We start from the raw sequence: 25,428 nt of genomic DNA, 5'->3' as shown, positions 1-25,428 counted from the left end.
CCGTTTATATTTGACCCTCCCCCTCGTAACTCCCTGTAATTACCTCTGTTATCGGATTCTTTAGTTTCTTGATGACCCCTGAAAGGTAATCCTTGCTTTGAAAGAAAACACACATTATCTATTAAAGTGCTGTCAATATATATCTTATTTTTTTACTAGTTTATTATGCTCGTCAACTTTCTTTCTGTAAGTTGTACTTAAACAGAACTCTATTCTGGACCTTCTGAACTGAATCATATCGGCAACAGCGTTGATGTGTGCTTGAGACACCTCATGGCGTCTCTTTAAAACTCTGAATTAACCTATCTAAATTGTCCACACCGTCTTTATTCCAAGTATTATTTTCGAAGGAAAATAGAATGCATGGCCAACAGTACAGTTAGTTATGAAAATATCGTACTGTTCTTTTCGATTACTTGAATACATTTTTGAGAGAAGGCATGGGTTTACCTTTTTGAATTATGTTTTTCTTTTGTTCAAAAGTTCTTAATGAAAATGGCCTATTTCATTATGCATGAACATTCTGGGCCCGCCAACTCGCTTATTTTTGAGGTGGCAGTGACAACACTCATTTTAATGTTTAATACGTTGTGCAGTCCTATAGGCTATCCTTACCTAACATAAACTAAATATAAATTCACACTTTGACAAGAGAAGTCACATCATATTATAATAGAAAACAATAACACAATAATATAACAATGCACTGTTGAGTGCGGCAGAACGAACGGACAGAACAGCTAGCACCGACGTTATAAGCTTTTGTTTCCACTTTCCACTGTGGTAACATGACCGGAGAATATAGCAGGGTACATCTCAGTGTCAAAGGGAAAGGGGCCCTGCTTATCGTAGGTACAATAGAAGAGATTCAAAGCGTAACCACTGCATGGAGTGGTAACAGCCTCTCGCTGAGCTTTAACGGTGGCAAACTGCTGCAATAGAGTTCTCGCGACACGTCCAGGTGAAGAAACAAAAATATTAATATTAAATAATATTTCATTTTTATAGTTTCAAACTGTTACCAGTGGTAACAGTGGATACTAGCATGCTTCGCCACTGACTCCAACACAATTTTTGGAGTTTATTTCCTAGCCTATCTCTCAAAACAGCCATAAAACTATGCAGGTTAGTTCACATGCTGCCTCTAGATTCTTTTCAGTGATAACCGTATTATCAGCGAACCCTTTTATAGTAAGTGAAGGCAAATTAGACATGAGTTATACACCCTATTTTGATGTGAGGCCTTCCTCAACTAATTCATTAAAAACATAATTAGTGGTCAGATTGTGTAACATTGGTGATGGGAGAGAGAACCTTTCATGACAACTTTTTATATACAGATGGATTTATGAGTAGTTTTTCCTTTGTGTGTGTATACTTGCATAGTGTTACCAGTTTGCAGTTCTATTGTTAGATTTCTTAGTTTAGTTGGAATTCCTTCTGTGAATAGTGTTGATTTTAAATGTGTGTGTCCTAAGCTATCAAATGTTTTTGTTATATCAGTAAAGACTATTGTTGTATCGTGATTTCTCTCCTTTGTTGACTTCAACAGCCCTGCAAGAATGGATGTATTTACAAGGGTCCCTGATTGACTACACAAACCCCTCTGATGTTCACTGAAATTGACAAAAGAACTCAATTTACTATCTAAAACTATTTCTATTACGCTCCTAACGATAGAGTAAATGGTAATAGGTCTTCAGTTTGACCGAATGTTACTTTTGTCCTTCTTATGCAATAGAATTATTGTCCTAGCCATTTTAAAACAGGTTGGTACTTTCCCTTCTAGTAGCAGTCATAGCTATTATTTCACAAGCTGTTACATCCTTAATTACTCTTACGAGAACCCAGCCAGGCCCTGGAGCTGTGTCCGCATTTGTGTAGCATGTTGTTTTAGCATTATCTTCATTGGAAATGATGCTACTAAATAAAACGTTTAACTGGATACATTTAGTTTCAGTGATTTTAGGAGGGTAATTCTTTCTTTCTTTCTTTCTTTCTTTTGTAAACTGAGAAAGCCTTTTCAAACTCATCAAATATTTCTGGAATTTTGATTTCACAAGATTTGGATGATGGTTCGAGAACGTGTCTTTCTGCCTTCCTACATTGGTTATGAAAGTTGTATTGAGTAAGATCATAATTATATTTGCTTCTGAATTTCTCATGAGCTGTTTTTGATGCCTGTTTAGAATTGGAGGATTTACTAAAAGTTTTATTTCTACTAGCGAGCCTATGGTTTTTTTTTTCCTGGCCTCATAATACTCAGTAGCTGGGTGTTTAGGACCTGGTAAAAGGTTTTTGCTACTGTGCAGAAAACTACACAAATCAACAGCTGTGTTATATTCAGCATTGTCTGCATGAAATATAATGATGAATTTAACTTTCCTTCCATTCAACGAATGTCGAAATGTAGGACGGTTGCGCATGAAAATTCTTGGCTCATGCAAGCCCTTAGGACAATAAATCAGCTGGAAGGGTCACTCGACATTTTTCACCACCCTTCCACTGCAATTCGTAAAGTTCTTCTCAAGGATGGAACGTTATAATTTTGTAAATTACGTGAATAATCTGTATAAAACATGTGAAGATTTATATCTGCTTGTATGTATATGTATATTTGTATGTATGTTATTTATTTTTTTAAATTTAATTACTTAATTTAATTTTTTATTTAATTTTCTATTACATCATCTGTAATTGGGACATCCTGTAGGTGATAAATAAATATATTATATTCTATTTGATTTGATTGATCATCAGGATCAGTTTGATGGACCTCTGTATCTTCATACTGAGGTACTAAGTTACTGCAGTGAATTTGTGGATGTACAAAGTAGACAATACATACTTAATTGGCATGTATATATGAAGATTAGGTAAAGCTTTATTCATTAAATTGTAACTTATACTGTACCCAAATTACCCCATTGTGCCCTAGGGAAGTAAGAAAGACAGTGCATAGTTTAACTGGTATCACCAATTTTTAGAAACTGTCCTGGAAAAGTGCTTTTGTCTGAAGAAGTACAATAAATACTAAAAGAACAAAGAACATCAGCCAGGACAACGCTCTGAAAGAAGAAAATAAGTGTAAGAAAAAAAGAAGGGAGTAATGCTAAAGTTTCAAAAGAAATTGTTTTTGAAAATGATGGACATAAAGACCGTGAAGAAGAAAGCAGTGGGCCTATCAAAACAATGGACTCAAATTCTCATAATATTAGGATCGTGGATCTCTGTGCATTACCAAGTGGTGGTGGTGGTGGTGGTGGTGATTCTAGTTGATGCTTGTGGGCAACTTTCATGCCTGGGTTTGTAATGGTGATGATGGTGATGATAAGGTAGGGAGAGGGTGAGACCCTGTGTTGGCACATAGCCTACTTCTGTCAAATAACACTAGCGGGGGGGGGGGAAGGGGTGCCCAAGGCTTAACATGTATCATCAAAAGATCCCCTGAATACTTGCAGATTCTTAACAGATTTCCTACATTTAAAGTCTGTTATGATGATGATCATCATCTTTTTCCAGCTCCAGTTTCCCGGGTATGGTGTACAAGCGCTCGCTTCTTCTTCCTATCAAAGTACAGTTTCTGTTCCTGTATGTCCTCCCACTTGGCATTCCTCTTACTGATCTCAGATTTCACTGTGTCTCTCCATCGATTCCTTGGCCTCCCAACTGGCCTCTCCCCTTTCACTTCTCTGTCAAAGTAATTCCTTGCTATTTTCGTTCTGCCCATCGTGAAAACATGTTCAAACCATTGTAGTCTGCGTTTTCCTAAAAGCTTGGTAACAGGTATAGTACCAGGTGAGTTGGCCGTGCGGTTAGGAGCACGCAGCTGCGAGCTTGCAATCCGGGAGGTAATGGGTTTGAACCCCACTGTCGGCAGCCTGAAGATGGTTTTCCGTGGTTTCCCATTTTCACACTAGGCAAATGCTGGGGCTGTACCTTAATTCAGGCCACGGCTGCTTCCTTCCCATTCCTAGTCCTTTCCTGTCCCATTGTCGCCATAAGGCCTATCTCTGTTGGTGCGACGTAAGGCAGCTAGCAAAAAACAACAACAAAAAACATAGCCTATAATGCATGTGATATCCCTACCCTTCCATGTGTAGCAGTGAATAGCCTTATGCTTGAAGAATGTATTCGTAACTGCTAATCCCATACTCGCACAGAAGTCCAGTTAACACTTCCCATTCCTGTTAGCTTCGATATCTTCCCCAATTTTATCCATCGCCTTCTCATATCTGTCAGTTCTGTTTCCAACTCTCACATTGAAATTGCCCATTAGCACTATCATGTCCTTGCTGTTGACTCTATGATGTCACTCAGTGTTTCATAAAACTTGATAACTTCCTCCTCATCTGCACCCTCATATGGTGAATACACTGAGACAATTCTTGTCCTAATTCCTTCAACTGCCAAATCTGCCCATATCATTCATTCATATACAGTACTTGCCTAACAGAAACTATGTTGCATTTACTGCAGTAAATGCTGGAGTAGAGACAAAGGAGAACATCATTAAGATAAGTTCCAGATTTCAAGTTCCTAAGTATTAAACAGAAGTAAACATAAATATTCTAAATATTTGAATGTAACTTGTTAGAAACTGATGATGTTCTTTCAAGAACGAAACTTGTTGTTCTTTGTTTAATAGTGTGTATGTTTATTCCTTGTTTAATAATGTACTTTTTTTTTTTTACAGGTATATTGTAGTATAATATTTATATTTAACTTGTGTGTTCGACAGACTGGAAAGCTTTTAAGTTACATTTAACTGAGTTGACACTGGAAAGTATGGCTTCCTTCTTAACAAAATCTTTTTATTCTTGAAACTGGATGCATTTTCTCTCCTGCTGGTTTGCTGGGCTGAACTTTAAGACAGGATATTCTGTTGCAGATTACTCGCTTAGCTTTCGGTAGTCACCAGATCTGACAGATCTTTCTTGTATGGTCCCCTGTTGGTGGGGGTGGTAGAATGCATCAACAGTACATGCCTGTTGTAAGAGGCAACTTAAAGGGGGACCAGGGGCTCTCTACTTCAAAGCATGGGTTGGTAACCATGGTTCCCATAACTGAATCTGGCATTGCTTCCACTTGTGCCAGTCTCCTCACTTTCATCTTTCCTATCTCTGACCTCCCTTGGTCAACTCTTGTTTTTTTTTTTTACCCTGACATTTTTAGGTTTGCCAGGCCTGTTTGTGGTCCATAAGTCAAGATTGTTACAGGATATGTTTTGTACAGGGTGAACTTGGAAGTAGTGAAAATATTTCATCCCCCAAAGCATTTGATGAATTGAGTGGTAGAACTGAACGGTTCCTTGTATACGGTTGCTGGTTTTCTGTTTTATGGTATTGACAGAGAAAACGAAGCTCTTTGAATATTTAAAATTGTTGACAGTACCTGTTTCATCACTTACAACTCTCAAATGGACTGCTTTAGATTTATTGTGTAGGAGAAAAAGAAAAAAAAAGAAGACTGCTCTCAAATACCAACACTCAAAGTAGCAAACAATTGGATATTAAAATAATAGCCTACACACAAGACATTGTTTCAGGTGATCTTGCAGGCTATTTATCTGGAAATACAGTATATCCTTTTTTTCTTAATTCAGGGAAAAAAGAGGTATAGAGCGTTCCAACCTTAACCTGAATCCGCCCAGCGTGCCATATATGGCACGGCAAACTACACAGTCTTCTTGGACTCTTATTATTGTAACCGCGCGCACTGTATCCAACGCTAAAAGTTACAATTTTATTCTCAAAAAATTCAATCTTGGGCGGATCCAGGTTAAATTGCAGTACAGCGTAGATGGAGCGCGCTGTTGCGAAATTGACTCGTGAAGATCACGCTCGAGTGTGACTCAAACAGTGCGTCACAGTTCCACATTTTTCGTTTATAATTTTGTAATTTTAAGTTAATTCATTCATAAATTGATATTTGTAGCATGGTAAAATAAATACAACATACCTTAATCACTGTTGTTGCTCTCAGATAATGGACGTACAACTTCTATCATTACTGCAAGGCCTGATGCTCCCGCTTTGGACGAACTGGGTTCGGGAGATGAACTTGAGGATGATCCGGACGATGAAGAAAGTCTTATTAAAAACTGTTCATCGTCGACATCGTCCTGTAATTCGTCTGCTTTCCACAAATCTCCTTCATTTTTCTTTACTTCGTTCACGTAATTTGCCCAATTGTCCACTGTAATGTTCTTATATGCAACGGTTATTAAATTTTCCATATCATTTTTCTTGAATGATACGTTATGATACCGGATGTAGTTTTACACCTGGGACCACACCATCTCAATAGGGTTTAACTCGCAGTGATAAGGCGGGAGACGTAGAACCTGCCGACCTGCCACTTTTGCCATTTCATCTATTCTCTGCTTATTATATAGAGCTCTATGCTGAGAAGCGATGTGCAACAATTCTCGCTTGAGCATCCCGTCCTCAAAAAATATTTGCTTTTTACGTAACCACTGTACGATGTCATTTTTTCGCCAAGAAGTCACCGGCAAAGGTTCCAACTTACGGGAATGATAAGCGGCATTATCCAGCACAATCACGGCACCTTCGGGAGTGTTCGGCAACAGTTGTTCCGTAAACCACTTCTCGTAAAATTCACCAGTCATTTCCTTGTGGGCATCCGCCGTGTTTTTATGGCATAAAAATGTTAGTTCAGCATTTGGAAAAAAACCATGTTCATTACCTGCGTGGATTAAGGCGAATCGCGGTCCTCAGCTTTTCGGTGGCCTAAGTCCCGAACTCACCTCTTCAATGGCGGCCTGCCGTGCACTTTTCACTGTCGTATCCTTCCATTCTTTTGTCACTGTCTGCCCAATATTTACCCACGATTCATCTGTGTAAATTATAGCTTTATTTTGTGCCCTCAAACATTTTATCTCCCTGAGATATCTGTGCCTCCAATTAGTAATTTCATCGGTTTCAATGAAAGCTGCTTTATTACCCCGTCTTAAATAGCGGAAGCCTATATCATGTAAGAAGCGATACAAAGTAGTTTTGGAAAATCGTGGCAAAGAATCTTCTCCATTTACCCGACTCAAAATCACGTTCAGTGTCTGTGGGATGTTAGCAAATAAAAGAGAGTAAATTACCCGACGCACTCCACTACGCATAATTTCATCATATTTAATTGTCCTTGCATTTTTCTGCCGTCCTTCTCTTTTTTGTGGGAGTTCGCAAAGGACCATGTGTGTGTTCCTTCCTTATAGCATAGATTGTTCTTTCGGAACAACCTGTAGCTTCAGCTATTTCGCTGACTGCACTAGTCACATTCATAGTCTTTAAGAAATAATCCAGGACACTCATTATAATATTGCGTTCCTTTCCCCTGAGTTTACCTACGGAACGTTTCTTTTTAATTTGACGATCCATTGTACATCCTTCTGCACTTTATCTTCGATCTAAGAACCCCCCGCACGAGCATGAACTCACAACTCAACTCAACAGACTACACAAACACAACAAACATAATCCACTTGTCCTCAAGAACTATACATTTATCACTGATCTTTACTTAATCAATCTTATAATACTGATTAAATGAACACCACTGCACACGGCTGTCAGTATATTTAAAAGCTCAATGTTTGGGAGATCATTACTGGCCAGCCAGCTGAGTCACTCGTGAAACGTAAACATACAAGACGTTCTCCCTGTCATAAATTAAGAGATAACGAGGTAAGGACTTGAGGTATGATTTAAAAATAACTTCCTATCCGAAGACCATTTGATTCGCTTTAACCACGCCATGATCCTTCTGCACTTTTCTTCGAACTAAGATCCCCACGCACGAGCACGAACTCCCGAACCACACAAACAAAATACACTTGCCCTCAAGAATTGTACATATGCCACTGACATGTATTTAATCACTATTATACATACTACTGACAAAATGAGCACTGCACTGCATGCGACTGTCTGGAAATGTTAAAAACGCATGTTTGGGAGATCACTACCGGTACTACAGACAGACAGACAGACAGACAGACAGACAGACAGACAGCCGAGTCAGGCGCAAAACCAAAATTCAAGAAGACATTCTTCCTGTCAGAAATTAAGAACTAAGCAAGATAAGAACTTCGGGATTGTTTTAAAAATAACTTCCATATCTAAAGTCCATTTGCCTCGCTTTGACACCCCATGCAAATTCAATAGGGAAGACGCTGGCCAGCGACTGACTTTTTCGTGTCTGCACATAAAAATCCCTGAACATGACAGAAAATAAATGCATATGCTGCATTTTGTTATCACTTAAGTTTAAAAATAAACCTATCTACATCGAGCTGAAATGTTTCTTCACAAGCAGTGAAAAAATTAGGAAAATAATGAATATAAAATAGGAATTATGACATGATAAGTTCTATGCAATGAAGATTTTTGCATTTGACGTAACTTTCCATTATATTACCATTTTCACACTAAATTATTTTTTTACATTTTTTTGTTAACGGCATCAAATGTGCCTTAAAATTCTGTTCATAACACGATATTCACCCATTTTAACCGATAACATTCTAATTTACGGATATTTGGCAAACCCGCTGCATTAGAGTAGTACAGCGCTACCCGCAAAACATGGGAGAAGGAAAGAGACGGAATTATCCCATTACTGCTGTACTGCAATTTAAGATTGGAACGCTCTATAGGCTATCACCACTCCCAAATTCCAGCACTCATATGTAGCAAACAATTGGCTATTAAAATATTAGCCTACACACAACATATTTGTAGTGAGTAATCTTGCAGGCTGTTTAACTCAAATATCAATCATCTTGGATAGTAGACACCGAAAGACATCCCCAACTTTTCCCAAGCAGGTTGGTGTTCCAGCAAGCATCACACTTTGTTACCTAGAGGATTTATATTACCGGTAATGTAAGAAATTGTTCCGTTAAACAACAGAGACAATGTTTTATCCAGTCTCTCTTACATTTAATAGGATCCTGTTAGCTAGTCGCTCACTTTGGCTGCCCTATTTGCAAATATATTTTACATAGCTCTATTTTAGATCTTATTTTTTATTTGGTCTTTTCTTATAGCGACGGAAAGAATATCAGAGAACATGCACATTGTGGCAAATGAACCTTCTCTTGCCTTCTACCGCCTGCAGGAACATGTGCGGAAAGCTCTCCCTCCCATGGTAGAGAAAAGAGTGGAGGTTACCAAGTTGCATCATGAACTTCAAGGGCGATGCTATGATGTTGAATATGCTGTGGGGTGAGTAAAACTGGTTGTAAATCAAGTATGATAATTAACCCCTTAAAGGTTATACAGGGTGAATCTCCTAAAATTTGCAACCCAAATATTTCTCAAATAGGTGTTATTGATGTGGTGTTTTCACAGAAATGATGTGTAACCAAGGGCTCATTAGTGTAGCTCATACACAGATTTTAATAATTACAGTATTAGAACTTGTGTTTATTTTAGAAAGCTTTTTTTTTCAAATGGAACAATGCCTATTGACATTACCAAAATAAAAGTAGAGTCAATTACAATGTCTGTGTGTTGTTTTTTTAAAATGGATTCTAATACAAGTAGTTTACGAGCTATTGTAGTTTGAAAATTGTAAATATAGACAGTTGTCTGCTCCATTCAACTACTTAGTTACGAGGCTATGATGTTCCTATGTTTGTTTCCTTCACAGTACACTGATTGCATTGTGACTTCCTTGTCAGTTACTCTGTAATAGTTTAAAAACTAGGATGTGGTGGAAGATGGAATTTACTAATGCTGAAAAAGCTGACATGTTAACAGTGTATGGAGAATGTAGGAAGAATCTTGTGCTCTGTACACAAAACAGTATCGCAATACTGAATAGATGTAATCCATCTTAACAATTATTTGTGAACCTCTTCAATCAATTATGTGAAACTGGTAGTAAATAACACCTTGAAAACGTAACAAACAAATTAGTGACCGCAGAAGAGGGTGACATGAACGTTCTAGCTGCTATTGCTGTAGATCTCCACGTTAGTTTCCATGCAATCGCGTTAAGACAAGATACATGAGATTTATCATGTATCTTGTTAAGTGATGAAGCATCATTTACAAATCAGGGTCAACTAAACCTCTGAAACATGCACTATTGGTCCGTAAACAACACCATTGGCTTCATCGGGTGGAATGTCAGCATCCATGGAGTTTAAATGTGTGGTGTGGAACAGTGAATCACTATCTCTTAGGCCCTTCTTTTATAGAAAGAACATTAAATTCTAAAAATCATCTCAACCTCCTAAGAGATCAACTTCCACAAATGTGAGAAGACGTTCCACTGCAGACTGGGAGGAATATGTATTACCACGATGGCTGTTCTGCGTATAATCCACGACGTACTACAGCTTGTCTTCACAGATTGTTTTCAGATTGTTGGCTTGGACGAAGATGACCTGTACTTTGGCAAGCCCATTCACCAGATTTGACAACTTTATATTTCTTTTCTCTGGGGAAAGCTAAACGACACACTCGTTACAAGAACATACCGACTACACCAGATGATACGAAATGATGTATTACTGCTGCCGGAGGTGAAATTTCTGATGAAATGCTAGAACTTGTGTATCAAAAACTTTACATGGCAGACTGGAAGCTTGTGTTGAAGGTGGTGGTCAGAATTTTGAACACAAGCATTGAGGACCAATTTACTTTCTTCTTCAGAATCCAAAGAATTTGTTTATTCACTTTTTTTTCTTAAGTTTGTGCTGACACATGGAGCAGACAACTGCCAGTATTTAAAATTTTCAAACTACAAGACACTCAAATAGGAACAATTAATGTACTGAGTTTTACTGGGAAATGTGAAGAGTTAGTGGACATCATGGAGAGAAGGTAAATATCAATCCTAGGACTGAGTGAAACTGAATGGAAGGATAGAGGGAAGAAAGAGTTGAGGAAGAAATACACCTTCTACTGGAATGGTAACAGCAGAGAGATGAGAAATGGAGTAGGATCATATTGGCAAAAAAGTTAAGACGGTATTACAGAGATCCAGTACTTCAATGAGAGTATTACAAAGGCAACAGTTCACCTAGGGACAGAGAAGCTAACACTGGTGCAAGTGTATGCCCCTCAGATGGGTTGCAATCAAGATGAAAAGAACAAGTTTCTTGAAGACCTAAAAGAGACCATGAGATCATTAGGGATCTCAACGCAGAGCTCGGGACAAACAAGAATGGCTATGAGAAGGTGATGGGATCACATGGCCATGGGAGAAGGAATTCAGAAGGAGAACATCTCCTAGACTTCTGCACAGTGGCGGCTGGTGCAGAAAATCAGTTGTGTGCTGTAACCCATCCTCCATCTTCTTCTTCTTTATCTGTTTACCCTCCAGGGTTGGTTTTTCCCTCAGACTCAGCAAGGGATCCCACCTCTACCGCCTCAAGGGCAATGTCCTGGAGCTTCACACTCTGGATCGGGGGATACAACTGGGGAGGATGACTAGTACCTCGCCCAGACGGCCTCACCTGCTATGCTGAACAGGGGCCTTGTGGGGGGGATCGGAAGATTGGAAGGGATGGACAAGGAAGAAGGACGGAAGGAAGCAGCCGTGGCCTTAAGTTAGGTACCATCCCGGCATTTGCATGGAGAAGAAGTGGGGAACCACGGAAAACCACTTCCAGGATGACTGAGGTGGGAATCGAACCCGCCTCTACTCACATGACCTCCCGAGGCTGAGTGGACCCCGTTCCAGCCCTCGTACCACTTTTCAAATTTCGTGGCAGAGCCGGGAATCGAACCCGGACATCCGGGGGGGGTGGCAGCTAATCACACTAACCACTATACCACAGAGGCAGACTCCCCATCACCCGTCCAAAAATAAAAATATTTAGAAACATATGCGGTTTTCAAGAGGCTCTCCAAGTTTTCACACTGAACAAACATGCAAACAACCCCAACACATATACACATTCCTCATACAAAACTAATTAAACACACAATAACATGTGCAATCACAAAACTTTCACGAACTCAGGAACACTTGGTGTGCGTGCGCACAGAAGTTCGCAACGTTATAAAAATCATTGAAATAAAATTAGCAACGTCGTAATGCAAAATTACATGTTATGTTGTTACAGTGAAATTTATGTCCGCTTCCGTAGTGTAACGGTTAGTGTAATTAGTTGCCATCCTCAGGGGGCCCGGGTTCGATTCCCGGTACTGCCAGAAATTTAAGAATGGCAGGAGGGCTGGTATGTGGTTAAAATGGTACATGCAGCTCACCTCCATTGAGGGTCTACCTGAACAGAGCTGCGCTGCCTCGGGATGAGGACACGAGTTTACTTAGTAAAATTTATAAAGTTGACACTTTGTAATTATAGGACATCACAATATCATGTCCTTATTTTGACAACATAAAAAGTACAAATTTTTAGTTCATCGATTTACAAATGTGGCTATGGAGTAGGCAAGTTGGGAGTATTAAAAGACCTGCAGCTGATGGATTTTTCTACAGTATTTTGTTTCCCAATTGCTTTGAGCGATCCACTCTTAAATACTACCGCTGAGTCACCTGCCACGTTCTCATTTCTGTCGAAATGCTGGTGTGACCAGTGCTGCCTCTATGTGGTCGAACAAAGACTCGCTGTGAAGTGATGTCTTGGCTGTCCTTCCACAGCCTATCGAAGAAGTAAGGCACGCATGCGCAAAAGGCGGAGTTCCTGCTCTCTGGCAAAAGGCTTAGAAATTCTCGCTGAGCCGCGTTGAGCCACACATTCTCTTTGCACTGAGCTGTGATCTGCACAGCCAGCACCCGGCGTGGAGCGCACGACTAGTTACGTGGTTGTGAGGAGAGTTGAATGATTTGTTATTCTTTGGCTGGCGTCTTTTTCATTGCACTGTATTTGATTGTAGATAACATTATTCAAGTAATTTATTTTTCAAATAGACAATGTGCTGCAGCACTTCAGCACATAAGGTATGGCTGCCCCTGCTTCTGCATAAGAAACTATTTGGTAGTAAAAAACAGTTGGTCCAACAAAAGAGTTGGTCACAAGCTTATCAGTTACAGCTGGGATGAACAGAGCAAGACAGTCATTGACTATGTCATTACAGATAAAGAAAGAAGTAGACTTGTGACTGATGTCAAGATAATTCCAAGTGAGAACCTCGATAGTGACCACTAGTTATTATTAAAAGATCTGAAAAGCATTAATGTACCAAAGATAACAAACAGGAAATTACCTAAGATTAAGGTGTGGAAACTACAACAGACTGCAAAGAGGACCGACTATCAGGACTGTATAAGAGGACAACTGCCTACAGGAGAAGTGGAGAGTGGTGAGGTAGAGTGGACAAGATTTAAAAACACATTGATAAAAAGAAGCAACAGAGGTTTGCGGGAAGACAAGTGCGAGAGTTAGGGAAAAAGGGACATCCTGGTGGAATGAAAGAGTAAGATCCACAATAAAGGAAAGGAAAATAACACAAAAAGAACGAGATAGAGAGAAATCCGTGCCAGAACAGGTAAGGGATGAGGGGAAGATCAGAGACCTCTAACAAGTTTACTGTGACAAGACACTGAGAGTTAAACGAGTAGTAGAAGAGGAGAAGATAAAGAGCTGTAAGAAATTTACTCAAAAACTGGAGGAAGACAACACTAGGCAATATGAAATTATTGTTCAGAGTTATCAGAAACACAAGGAATTCAGTTGAATTCATCAAAGCAATTGAGATTCCAATGGAAACCTGGCCAGGAAAGAAGAGGACATCAAAGAGTTTCTAAGGAATCATTTTGATCACCTATCGAACAGGAGAGAAGCAGATCAGAGAACAAAAGAACCAGCTGTTGAAACCTACAAATAGGAACCTCCCTTTACATAGGCAGAAACATAAGCAGCCCTTGAGAAGATGTTGCAAGGGAAATCCTTAGGAATCAATGAAATCGGCATGGGCATAATTAAAGCAGGAGAAGTCCAGGGTTTACAGTTGCTACAAAGGGTGCTCAATGCAGTTTGGAAAGATGGCAAGATACCTCCTGATTGGAGCAAGGGTGTCATTATTCCCCTGAAATTGCTGAAAATGCTCCAACTACCGGGGAATAAAACTCTTTCTCATGGGCGTACGGTTCTTGAAAAAATCTTAAGACAACAGATTGTGAGTCATCTTTGAGCCACAATTAGAAGAGGAACAGTATGGCTTCAGGCCTAACAGGGCCATAACAGACCTAATCTTCAATGTCCACATGTTAATGGATAAATGTGGGGGAAAAGGTGAAGATCTGTTTATGGTTTTCCTTGAATGGCTTTTGCTGATGATGTTATGATGTGGGGAGAAACTGAGGAACAAGTACAGGTGAGACTCAATGAGTGAAAGATTAAGCTCCAGAAATTCAATCTTAAGATAAGCAAATCCAAAACAGCAGTGATGGCAATAAACAGACAGGGATGACCAGCGAACATCATGCTAGGAAACCATCCGCTAGAAAGTATGGAAAACTTTACACACCTTGACAGTGTAACTGTAATATCTGGAGATATATTAACCACAAAGGAGGTGGCAAATAGAGTACAGAAGAGCTCTCACTTTTATCAGCAAGTACAAACACTCCTCTGGGATCCCAAAGTACCAACAAAATCAAAGCTAGTACCTCATATCAGTCTTAACCTATGGTATCAAAACCTGCACCCTCGCTAAGAAGGACTCATCAAGGTTGCAGGCATCTGAGATGAAGTTCCTTAGGTCCACAATTCAAGAAACAAAACTGGACAAGTTAAGGAATGAAATGGTTAGAAAGGAAGCTGGGATTGAGACGGTATTGTTAGATCAGGTCAGCATGTGCAAATTGAGGTGGTTTGGGCATGTAATGAGGATGGATCCAACAAGGACAGCTTATGTTAACTTGGAGAATCACGTGGCAGGAAAATGGATAGTGGGAAGACCAAGAACCCACTGGATGGAAATCGTAAAGATGAACATTTCAGATTGGGGAAGGACACTGGAGGACGACATTAACAACAGAACTCTTATAGTCGGTACGGTAAAACTGAATAAAACATAAATGATCGGAAATTGTATTCTCTATAACTTTTGTTATATAGTACTTTTCTATAGGACCAATAACATAGGAATTTAAAAATTAAATTTTAGGCACCTACCCCTAAACTACAATTTTATCCAGGGTCAGTAAAATTGTTTATGGCTTAGACTGTAGTTTCTTCTTACCCGACTCTATATACCGATTTTCTAAATCACTTTCACATTTTCTTGTGGCTCGGCGTTGATGTATGAGTTATTCTTTGTCAATGCAGAAACAAAACAGGACTAGAAGGGAAAACGTACACGGGAGTCGGCTCAAGGGAGATAGGGTCACCTTCCCTATTTCTCCACGTGAGTAATTCCTGTCTGGCACGTCCACATCGCGGGGGTGGGCACCCTACACTTCAGTAGGCCGAAGTGATAGGATGGCTGAGTTCAGTCGGGGACCCAGTCCCGTGGGATGTAACATGGAACCCATGCCCAGGGATACGGGTGAAGACTTCAACGGCAGTGAAGGCGGAAGTGAAAATCGCTGGTATGGTGGATCTGGCAGAAGAGGCAATATCTGATCCCTGAGAACTGGCTCAGGGCCTGCTGCCTTGCAGGTTAATAGGGGACTGTTAACTCTTTCCGGGTCATGGCGCAATATATTGCATCTCGCAGGAAGTGCCCCAGCAGTTACGGCGCAATATATTGCATGTCGAACTTCCAAGCATCATATGTTTGCTTCTCTTTGACTTTCAGCAATGATTGAAGAATTTGTCGTGTCTGCCATCTATCGGCTATATTATGGAAGCTTGCGCTAATTTATATTCTCTTTGGGAGCACTGCTAACTTTAATTTTTCATGTGAATGTCTACCACTCTTGTGAGTCAGTGCGGTCTGATAAACATGCCTGCTCGCAGGCATGCGGAAGTTTTGAAGGGTGATGAAAAAGTGTTTGAAATATTAATGAATGATGAAAGTTAGGGTTCAGATTTGTGTGAAAGTGATTTATAAAGTGTTGACGATATTGTACCCGAAGTTTCAACTGTTGACGATGAAGGTGTAAGTGACAATGATGAAGAATAACAACCAGCTACCGCGAAGAGGCAGAAACGAAATGTATCAGCTGATCACCGGGTCTGGGAAAAGGAAACGGGTAATAATAAATTTTTACCTACTGATTTTGGCTATAAGCCTGATCTTGTCAGAATCCAGGACCAATCTTTGACTGAAAACTCTCTAGAACTAGACATTTTCAAAATAATTTTTCCATATACCTTAGTGGAAAAAAGAGTCATAGAAACAAACTAGTATCACTCGCAATACGTAAAGAATAATTAGGTCATTTCTCCCACATCGCAAGCGTCAAAATGGACTGATATTACTGCTTATAAATCTCATATTTATTCCGTATTGGCTCAGCACAACTAAGGTTAAGTTATGAGTAGGTTCCCACCTTCCAATACTTATCAATTTCTATATAATAGGCTTATTAATTACATAATATAAACCATATAATCTCTAGTACATGTTTCGTTCCGATTATGGAACATCTTCAGCTAAAATTTGATAAAATGGCAAGACAATTAAAATACATTGATGTTGTGATGATACAAAAGCTAAAAGATATGATAAAATGGCTCGAAGGTTAAAAACATATGATAATGATGATGAGATAAAGTTCATTCATGTTGGTTAAAAATTCAACAAGTCAGTGTTCAAATGACTAAAAACGGCGATAAGGTTCTTCTTCATGTTGGAGACGTGTACATTTTGTTGATCTTGAAGATAAATTGAAGAAATACAAGATTTTCTTATATGTATTTATCGGGGGAACTCTTGATAAAATAACCGTAGTTGAAGTTGAGTTTTGGTAGGATTATTGAAATGAGTCTGAAACGAGAAAAGAATGAGTGAAATAGAAAATATTTTAAGGAGAAAACCTTGTTAAAAATGTATGTTCGCGAGAATGAAGGATAATGGAGTTGATTACCTTATAGTCAGTCTTGTCGTATTTAACGTCCTCCCTTATGCCGTATTGTTAACTGACTGAGTCCTGTGTACGTGTGTAAGGTATTTGCGGTGGGCGGGGAGTATTGGAACGAGAGGTAAGTGACGTGAGGAGAGCGGGTGAAATGTTGTGTAGGGTGGAGCTAACTGAGGAGTGGCGTTGTGATAGGTTAGGGGAAACGGAAGGAAAGGTAGGGGGACAATTATGTAGGGTGGAGCTAATCGGAAGGAGGTGTGTTGGTTGTTTGTTGGGATTCTTTTTGATGGTTTTTCTAGATGAATCTAAATTGGTAGCCTCTTCTAATAATATATTTATATTTTCCGTAATTTCGTTAACATTCTGGTTGGGATTTCGCTTCTGATCAATTTCAATATAGATATTTTCAAGGATATTCATTAATTTACCTTTGTTTAGCGTTCGTAGAATGGTTAAGTCCCTTTCTATCGATGTAAAATTGTGTTTATATTCGGTCATGTGAAGACTCATGGCCGAGTACTTCCTGTGTTTTTCGGCATTAATATGTTCTTGATATCTTACTGAGAAATTACGGCCTGTTTGTCCGATATAAGAATTGGCACAATTTGAGCATTTAAGCCTATATATCCCGGAATTTAAATATTTGTTATTACTTGCAATGCTTTGATGATTGAAAATTAAACGTTGATTGTTGTTATTGGTGCGAAAAGCAATTTTGAAATTGAATTTCTTAAAAATGTTAGTAATCTGGTAAATATTCCCGTTATTATAAGTAAAGGTGGCGAAGTTCTTCTTTTTATGTTCTTTTACTAGCTGCGTTTGAGGTTTATTCTTCATTTTATTCATTAATCTATCTATGTAGTGTTTTGTGTATCCGTTGCTTATCGCTATTTTGTAAATGAGATTAATTTCTTTTTGGAGGTCGTTTTTGGACAAGGGAATGTTAAAGGCTCTATTTAACATACTTAAAAAGGAACTCCTTTTATGTGCCTTTTTAAGTATGTTAAATAGAGCCTTTAACATTCCCTTGTCCAAAAACGACCTCCAAAAAGAAATTAATCTCATTTACAAAATAGCGATAAGCAACGGATACACAAAACACTACATAGATAGATTAATGAATAAAATGAAGAATAAACCTCAAACGCAGCTAGTAAAAGAACATAAAAAGAAGAACTTCGCCACCTTTACTTATAATAACGGGAATATTTACCAGATTACTAACATTTTTAAGAAATTCAATTTCAAAATTGCTTTTCGCACCAATAACAACAATCAACGTTTAATTTTCAATCATCAAAGCATTGCAAGTAATAACAAATATTTAAATTCCGGGATATATAGGCTTAAATGCTCAAATTGTGCCAATTCTTATATCGGACAAACAGGCCGTAATTTCTCAGTAAGATATCAAGAACATATTAATGCCGAAAAACACAGGAAGTACTCGGCCATGAGTCTTCACATGACCGAATATAAACACAATTTTACATCGATAGAAAGGGACTTAACCATTCTACGAACGCTAAACAAAGGTAAATTAATGAATATCCTTGAAAATATCTATATTGAAATTGATCAGAAGCGAAATCCCAACCAGAATGTTAACGAAATTACGGAAAATATAAATATATTATTAGAAGAGGCTACCAATTTAGATTCATCTAGAAAAACCATCAAAAAGAATCCCAACAAACAACCAACACACCTCCTTCCGATTAGCTCCACCCTACATAATTGTCCCCCTACCTTTCCTTCCGTTTCCCCTAACCTATCACAACGCCACTCCTCAGTTAGCTCCACCCTACACAACATTTCACCCGCTCTCCTCACGTCACTTACCTCTCGTTCCAATACTCCCCGCCCACCGCAAATACCTTACACACGTACACAGGACTCAGTCAGTTAACAATACGGCATAAGGGAGGACGTTAAATACGACAAGACTGACTATAAGGTAATCAACTCCATTATCCTTCATTCTCGCGAACATACATTTTTAACAAGGTTTTCTCCTTAAAATATTTTCTATTTTACTCATTCTTTTCTCGTTTTAGACTCATTTCAATAATCCTACCAAAACTCAACTTCAACTACGGTTATTTTATCAAGAGTTCCCCCGATAAATACATATAAGAAAATCTTGTATTTCTTCAATTTATCTTCAAGATCAACAAAATGTACACGTCTCCAACATGAAGAAGAACCTTATCGCCGTTTTTAGTCATTTGAACACTGACTTGTTGAATTTTTAACCAACATGAATGAACTTTATCTCATCATCATTATCATATGTTTTTAACCTTCGAGCCATTTTATCATATCTTTTAGCTTTTGTATCATCACAACATCAATGTATTTTAATTGTCTTGCCATTTTATCAAATTTTAGCTGAAGATGTTCCATAATCGGAACGAAACATGTACTAGAGATTATATGGTTTATATTATGTAATTAATAAGCCTATTATATAGAAATTGATAAGTATTGGAAGGTGGGAACCTACTCATAACTTAACCTTAGTTGTACTGATATTACTGTCGAAGAAATGTATTTATTTTTAGCAATAAGTATGCTAATGGGTCATGTAAACAAACATAGCTTAGAAGAATACTGGTTTGTGCCCAGCCCCATGCTTTGAGGAATATCATACAAAAAAACTTTTAAGCAGGAAAATGATGTGATATTGTTGTTTTTTATTTCATTCGTCTGTATTTTATCGATTTTTGTGAATATAATGTCCAATGAGTGTGTTTTGCTATTTATAGAGAGATTTATTTATGTGCTTGTAAAAACCTAAATTGTGGGGTATGTGAGCGTTTAGAAAATCTGACCTTGAAAGGGTTAAAGGCTAAGGGAGATGACCCTGACAGAAAAATCTTCGGAAATGATAGGCCCAGCAAGTCAGCTTCTGAATAATTTGGAATTGCTTTCTAAACTAAATGAGGCCTCAGAGGGAAATATTGTAATCACCAGAGTAATGGCTATAGTTCCCTCCTTGGTAATGATATTAATGACGGTTCGATACCCGATGCTCTTTCACAACCAAAGAGGAGAACACACAAAACTCGATATGAGACTGTAATCAAAATTGCCATGTTAAACATTTTGACACTAACTGACAAAATAGAGGAATGTGTAGACTTAATGAAAACAAGGAACATAAACATACTGGGTTTCAGTGAAACCAAGTGGAAGGGAAAAGGATCAAAGGAACTCAGAGAGGGATATCATCTATTCTGGTCAGGTGGAGATCAAACAAAAAATGGAGTTGGTGTTGTTATGGATCATCAAATGAAAGATCATGTAGTGGAAATAAAATTTGTTTCTGATCGGATTCTTCACATAATGCTGAAATTGGATTCTTCCCAGAACATCAACATCATTCAGTGCTATGCACCACAGGCTGGTTGTGAAGATGAATAAAAAAAAAGAGAACATTTTGTAGACAATAGAGGAAAGAATAAGAGGAAATGGAACGATTATCATAGGGTATATGAATGCTCAAGTAGGAACTGTAAGAGATGGATATGAAAGTATTCTAGGAGCACATGGATGGGGTCCACGAAACCTGGAAGGAACTAGACTCCTTGATCTCTGTCTGAGGAACACCCTTGTTATAGGGAACTCATGGTATCAAAAACAAAAAAGCCATAAGGTCACAAGATATGGATGGGATGAAAAAAGTGAATCTCTTATAGACTACTTTTTGATAGAGAAAGAACTACAAAATAGACTGTTAGAAGTAAAAGTGATTCCTAGCGTCTCTCTGGAAAGTGATCATAGACTCCTCATTGGATACTACAGGTTTAACAAGTTAAAAGAAGTAAGAACCACACAGGTAAAGAAACTCAAGACTTGAAAGCTGAAGGACAATGATAGAATAATAGAATTCCAAGAAAACATCAAAACAGTACTACCAAAGACAGATGAAAGAACAGTTGAGGAGGAATGGAAGGGTCTGAAAGAAAATCTAGTATTGATAACTGAGAAGGTATGTGGCCGAACCAGTGGCACAAGAAGATGGAAGGAAACTCCATGGTGGAATGACAGAACAAGAACTGCTGTCCTGTACAAGAACAACATGTTCAGAAAATATTACAAGGACCGGACTGACCATAATAAGGAACTATACAGGGTTGCTAAAAAAACAAGCAAAGCAGGTTGTTATAGAAGAATGAGGAAAGGGGTTGAACAAGTGGAGTGATGAATTGAAAGAGGATGTTAATGGTTATAAGAAAATGTTATATGGAATGATGAAAAATAGAAAAAGAGATACAGAACGCTCCAAATACCCAAGAGATGATAATGAAAATTTGATCACTCAAGATGATAAGATTAAAGAGACTTGGAGGACTTACTTTGACGAATTGCTAAATGTGAATTGCATGCAGCCGACACAAAAAAAAAAAAATAGTACCGGTATATGCCAGCTCAAGAGAAGACTAGTGGGACGTGAGGTGGGACACGGGGGAACAGCTGTCTCTCTCTGTTGTCTCGGCTATGGCTCTTCCTAAAAGTATCGTCAGCCAGCAGCCAATCTTCCTTTGATGATACAAGTGGCCAGTTGAACAGTTCGGTAGCGTAGATCTTGTCTGTGTATTGTTAAGTGTTGAACAGCGATTTATATATTGAGGCTTACGTAACTGTGTCATAAAACATTTACGTTATTATAGTGCTACTTTGTATTACTATTATGGAACCCTGCTATCCACTATCCACAGCGAAGCTAGGGAGGTTATCAGACATGTTATCCAAGAATGTGATCAGGCACGAGGAGGGCAACTGAAACACTTACTGAGGCAAACTAATTTGCGTGTATCTAATTACACAGGCATTTCAGTCATCACAGTGAGTAGAATTCACAAGGAAAGTACGGCAGCTGGCGATGCGTCACTATGAACACCAGGGAAGCATCGCCCACAGCTCGAAGAAAGAAAAGTGCAGTGTGATGGGTTTAACAGAGGGGTAATAAGAGAAGTAATTCAAGACTTTCATGTAGTCCAGAAGAAAGTGCCTACATGCCCCAAGCTTTTGAGTGCCATCAAGGAGAAAATCAAATTTCCGTGGAGCGTTCATACCTTGAGGCGAATTTTAAGAAATATGGGATTTAAGTGGAAGAAGTGTCAGAATTTCAGAAAAATTTTGGTGGAGTGCCCAAACATAGTCAGTTAGCGTTGTAGATATTTAAGAGCTATGCAGCATTACATTGTTTATGTAGGTGAAACATGGGTAGATAATAATTTAACATTTAATAAGTGTTGGCAAAGTGACAATCAACCTGGTGTTATGACCAACAGAAGTTCATCGAACAGCTTAATAATTCTACACGCGGGATGTGAAGATGGGTTCCTGGAAGGAGCGTTGCTTGTTTTTAAGGCCGGGAAATCGTCAGGAGATTATCATGGCCAGATGAACGCAGAGAATTTTGAGAAGTGGATTCATGAGAAGCTGTGGCCTAACCTCCCTAAGAACAGCGTTATAGTGTTAGATAATGCTTTGTATCATTGTGTGCAACAGAACAAACCCCCCACGAAGTATGCTGTTAAGAAGGAAATGAAAAGCTGGCTGGAAAGGAACAATGTGCCATATGGTGAGGACATGAGAAAATCGGAACTCTTCCATTTGAGTGAAATTAATAAAAGTCCCGAGAAAATCTTCTGGATTGATGAGCTTTTAAGGTCAGATGGGTATGACGTAATTTGTTTGCCGCTTTACATGTGCGAGTTTAATGCCATTGAACTGGCTTGGGTGAAAGCAAAGAGGATTGTACTGGAAAGCATTGTTACCGGGGACATTTCCATGACAAAGCTCGAAGCCGTAACGAGAACTGCAATTTCTTCTATTAGCAAAGAAGACTGGGAAAGATATTGTTCTCACGTTCGTAACAGTGGGAAAGAGTACGGGCAGAATGATGGACTGATGGAAGACGCGCTCGAAGAATTCATCATATCTCGGGATAGTGACTCTAATGAATCAAGTGATGACCAGTTTTCCTCGTCCGAATCTGAACTTGCTTATCCCCTAACAGACAGTGAGTGACCCATCGAAGATGCTCTTCAAACGCTTCTTTGTACAGTTTCTGGTAATTCGTTCATGTAGAAACGTTACTTTAAATTCGTCTCCACCTCAGGAAATATTGTTTTTAATGTTATTTTATTTCATTATTCTGTGTATCATCAAGAAAAGTGACATAGGGACACAAGGATTGATGAGCCTAATTTAGGCCTACAGTCTGTTGTTTTAACTGTTATTTTTTTTCATAGTTTTGTGTATCAAGAAAAGATACATAGGGACACAGGGATAGATGAAGCTAATTTAGGCCTACAGTTTATTGTTTTAAATGTTATTTTATTTCATAGTTTTGTGTATCATCAAGAAAAGTGACATAGGGACACAAGGATTGATGAAGCTCATTAGCCCTACAGTCTTTTTATAAATATTTTGTGATTAAATAAATTTCTATAAAATTGAGTTCTTCACTAAACTAAATCATCGAATAATGAATAAATTCCTTCCTCTCTCACCCTTTTCAGACGGTACAGCACTGGCTTTCGGAGCTTAAGTTGGTGGGTTTGATCTCGGCTAAGTGCAATGGTATTTGAAGATGCTGAACTCAGCGTCGTGACGACAACTTTATCTACACGTAAAATAACCCTTGCGGGGCAGAATTCCTGACGCACAACCGGGAACATTGTTATACAGAATAGTAGAATAGAATACTCCCATCCCTAAGTTCCGGATCACCTGGAACTGGGGACAGAGTAATCATTTATTGCTATTTTTGATATGAATGCTTTTCTTGTATCTATTACTACATGTTTAATATGGTTCATTATTATTATTATTATTATTATTATTATTATTATTATTATTATTATTATATTATTATTATTATTATTATCATCATCATCTTCACATAATGAACACGCCGGGATGTGTGTGAGAGAGAATGCATTCGTAACTCGGCTCACTGACCAACGAAATTGACCTGCCTGTAGCTCACTTCATGTAACTTACTGCATTTGAAGTAGAGGAAATAAGTATTGTCTTCTTCTAGTGCTGTAACCGTCATCGGATGTTGGCGATCATTTTGTAAAAGTATGTGAAAAATATTATTATAATAAATACAGTATATATATTAAAATAAAACATAATAACAGAAGCTCTTTCAATTTGCACCTTGAGGATGGACTCTGCCTGTGATAAAATCGAAGATGGCATAAATTCCCAGTGTCAGTGGAAAGTAACCTAGATTACTATTAGTTGGAAACTGCCTTATCTTGATATTTTGCTGGTCAGATGTAGTCTATTAATAGATGAATAATGCTACCCACCTGCGACGTACTAAAATCGAGTGCCTTGCAGGAAGAGACCACCTGAGGACACTGCGACTGCGAGGGCCAACGTTTTCAGAAACGCAAGTACATACTCAAGCTTGGTGACGAGAAGCCAGGGACGAGGGGAGAAGCGAGGGCTAACGCATTCCCGGCCACATTCCTAGCGAAACTCATCTCTTGAGCTCTCAACTATACTATCTCATGCAATTCTGCCTCTGACAAGAGGTTAGACTTAACATGAAGTGATTTAGAATATGCCTGGAAATACATCAAAACTGGAAAATCAGCTGGTGCTGATGAAATTAATGGAGAAATGATCAAGGCTATGGGCATTTCTGGAAAACATTGGATCTACAGACTCTTTCGTGTGAGATCTGGAAGGAAGGGGACATACCAGTCGATTGGAAAACAGGCATCATAATTCCAGTTTTCAAGAAAGAAGATAGAAAGAAATGTTTCAACTATAGAGGCATCACTTGAAGACAAAGACCAAGAGGGCGACCAAGACTTAGGTACAGGGACATAGTGAAGATTGACATTCATCAGCGAGGACATACTTGGGAAAGCATCGAAAAAGGAGAGAAGTTCAGAGACCGCAGGTGGTGGAGAAGCCTCGTTCGCTGACCTATCGCTTAAGATGGAACGATGTGGAATATGTATCTATGTATAGTTGTAATTGAGCTATCCAATTGATTAAAAGGAATGAATCAATTTAAGAGGCGAATATCATTTCATTGAAGGTAGAACTTAGAATATTAATTGAGAGTTGTGATTAATTAAGAACTAAAATAATTAGAATTCAGTCATAGATAATGGTTTCATGAGGTTATATGATGCTATTTAAATAATTAAATGCTGTCTGGTTAGGCCAGTAGGTGCCAGGATTATGCATGGCAGTAGAAAATAGCAAGCTTAGCGAGTCATTCAACCATTATTGATAGTGGCAGAAGAACAATTTAGTTGGTCAGAAACAAAGTTAAAAGCTTAAAGACAGAAAATATGTGTTTCTTTAGAAATGATTTTAATAATTTTCAATATAAATATCTGCAGACATGTTACGATGAAAGAAGAGTTCAATCATCAGTTCTATGAATGGAAATGCAGAGTTAGCTCATGTCAA

At 38.5% G+C, this 25,428-nt stretch overlaps 1 protein-coding gene across 2 annotated transcripts in view; it reads left to right on the top strand.

Moving 5' to 3' along the window:
• The window catches only part of LOC136877580 (BLOC-1-related complex subunit 8 homolog), a 241,601-nt gene that overhangs the window by 50,896 nt on the left and 165,277 nt on the right, over positions 1 to 25,428 (top strand). For both annotated transcript variants that reach the window (XM_067151737.2, XM_067151736.2), the window contains one exon: positions 9,065 to 9,242. In XM_067151737.2, the coding sequence (XP_067007838.1) occupies positions 9,088 to 9,242 (155 nt within the window). In that variant the 5' untranslated portion in view covers positions 9,065 to 9,087. The remainder of the gene's footprint in view (positions 1 to 9,064; positions 9,243 to 25,428) is intronic.

The sequence above is a fragment of the Anabrus simplex genome, chromosome 7, assembly GCF_040414725.1.
Source record: "Anabrus simplex isolate iqAnaSimp1 chromosome 7, ASM4041472v1, whole genome shotgun sequence".
NCBI classification, from domain to species: Eukaryota; Metazoa; Arthropoda; class Insecta; order Orthoptera; family Tettigoniidae; genus Anabrus; species Anabrus simplex.
The sequence above is the reverse complement of the archived record's forward strand: the minus strand, read 5'-3'. Positions and strand labels throughout refer to the sequence as shown.